Source organism: Leucoraja erinacea, chromosome 44 (assembly GCF_028641065.1).
Source record: "Leucoraja erinacea ecotype New England chromosome 44, Leri_hhj_1, whole genome shotgun sequence".
Lineage (NCBI taxonomy): Eukaryota > Metazoa > Chordata > Chondrichthyes > Rajiformes > Rajidae > Leucoraja > Leucoraja erinaceus.
Window position 1 is genome coordinate 432,501 of NC_073420.1, and position 2,500 is coordinate 435,000.

At 47.7% G+C, this 2,500-nt stretch overlaps 1 protein-coding gene across 2 annotated transcripts in view; it reads right to left on the reverse strand.

Annotated features, from left to right (window-relative positions):
• Window positions 1–2,500, reverse strand: part of rce1a (Ras converting CAAX endopeptidase 1a) — a 27,147-nt gene that overhangs the window by 15,552 nt on the left and 9,095 nt on the right. For both annotated transcript variants that reach the window (XM_055664771.1, XM_055664772.1), the window contains exon 5: window positions 825–992. In XM_055664771.1, the coding sequence (XP_055520746.1) occupies window positions 825–992 (168 nt within the window). The remainder of the gene's footprint in view (window positions 1–824; window positions 993–2,500) is intronic.

Below are 2,500 nucleotides of genomic sequence, written 5' to 3' on the forward strand. Positions count from 1 at the left end.
ACTTTGCCTTGTCTAGGTTTGAGGTCCCGACCACGGAGGGAAATAGAGGAGGACTTGTTTCAACAACTAAGTTACAGAGATAGGTTGAATAAGTTAGGTCTTTATTCTCTGGAGCGCAGAAGGTTAAGGGGAGACTTGATAGAGGTCTTTAAAATGATGAGAGGGATAGACAGAGTTGATGTGGATCAGCTTTTCCCTTTGAGAGTAGGGAGGATTCAAACAAGGGGACATGACTTCAGAATTAAGGGACAGAAGTTTAGGGGTAATGTGAGGGGGAACTTCTTTACTCAGAGAGTGGTAGCGGTGTGGAATGAGCTTCCAGTGGAAATGGTGGAGGCAGGTTCATTGGTATCATTTAAAAATAAATTGGATAGGCATATGGATGAGAAGGGAATGGAGGGTTATGGTATGAGTGCAGGCAGGTGGGACTAAGGGGAAAAAAAAATTTGTTCGGCACGGACTTGTAGGGCCGAGATGGCCTGTTTCCGTGCTGGAATTGTTATATGGTTATATGGTTTTATATGGACTGGCCAAATTTTGTGCCTTCCACCACAGATGATAAATGCTGTGGTGGATGTTTGTGTTAAATATTTCCTGTGTTTTTGTGTGTTCTTTTTCATTGTACCGCTGCTGGCAAATTCATTTCACTGTGACGAATAAAACTGATATTGATATTGATACTAAAATCGTGAACCTATTGACGGGGTTCTGCTCCAATAACGTGTGAAAACCAGTGTCGACAAAGACCATGCATTTGGGTGGGCGTGTGGCGGTCGACACGACTCTGCGCTCATCCAGTCGAACTCACTCACTCACTCACTCACCGACGCCGAAGAACAGCGGGCACGTCGCGATGGCACGGCCAAGACCCGTGCAGGGCACCAACATGGGCAGCATGCACGCCCGGAACACCAGTTCCTCCGTCAACGGCGCCACCACCTGGTTCCGCATCCACCGGATGTCCACAAGACACTGCCCCCAGCACCGAGGGTCTGGCAAGGAGGCAGCAAGAGGATTAGTTTAGCGCAGCGCTTGTTACACCATGTCAGTGTCATTCACCCCTTGTGTCTTTATCACAAACTACAAAAAGTAGTAAACACTGCCCAGTCCACCATCGGCTCTGACCTCCCGTCCATCGAGGGGATCTATCGCAGTCGCTGCCTCAAAAAGGTTGGCAGTATCATCAAGGACCCACACACCATCCTGGCCACACACTCATCTCCCCGCTAGCTTCAGGTAGAAGGTACAGGAGCCTGAAGACTGCAACGTCCAGGTTCAGGAATAGCTACTTCCCCACAGCCATCAGGCTATTAAACCTGGCTTGGACAAAACTCTGATTATTAATAGCCCATTATCTGTTATTTATTTATCAGTTTATTTATTCATGTGTGTATATATTTATATTATGGTATATGGACACACTGATCTGTTCTGTAGTCAATGCCTACTATTGCCATAGAGGGAGTGCAGAGACGGTTCACCAGACTGATTCCTGGGATGTCAGGACTGTCTTATGAAGAAAGACTGGATAGACTTGGTTTATACTCTCTAGAATTTAGAAGATTGAGAGGGGATCTTATAGAAACTTACAAAATTCTTAAGGGGTTGGACAGGCTAGATGCAGGAAGATTGTTCCCGATGTTAGGGAAGTCCAGGACAAGGGGTCACAGCTTAAGGATAAGGGGGAAATCCTTTAAAAACCGAGATGAGAATAACTTTTTTCACACACAGAGTGGTGAATCTCTGGAACTCTCTGCCACAGAGGGTAGTTGAGGCCAGTTCATTTGCTATATTTAAGAGGGAGTTAGATGTGGCCCTTGTGGCTAAGGGGATCAGGGGGTATGGAGAGAAGGCAGGGACGGGATACTGAGTTGGATGATCAGCCATGGTCATATTGAATGGCGGTGCAGGCTCGAAGGGCCGAATGGCCTACTCCTGCACCTAATTTCTATGTTTCTATGTTCTGTAAAATCCGGTTAAAGATAGTCCGAGGGTCTCGAACGAGAAAGATGGGAGATCACGGTCCTCTGCTCTCTGGTTGGTGAGAGGACGGTTCAGTTGCCTGATCACAGCCGGGAAGACAATAGACAATAGGTGCAGGAGAGGAGGCCATTCGGCCCTCCGAGCCAGCACCGCTATTCGATGTGATCATGGCTGATCATCCCCAATCAGTTCCTGCCTTCTCCCCATATCCCCCGACTCCGTTCTCTTTAAGAGCCCTATCTAGCTCTCTCTTGAAAGTATCCAGAGAACCTGCCTCCACCGCCCTCTGAGGCAGAGAATTCCACAGACTCACAACTCTCTGTGAGAAAAAGTGTTTCCTCGTCTCCGTTCATAGAAACATAGAAATTAGGTGCAGGAGTAGAGGCCATTCGGCCCTTCGAGCCTGCACCGCCATTCAATATGATCATGGCTGATCATCCAACTCAGTATCCCGTACCTGCCTTCTCTCCATACCCCCTGATCCCTCTAGGCCACATCTAACTCCCTCTTAAATATA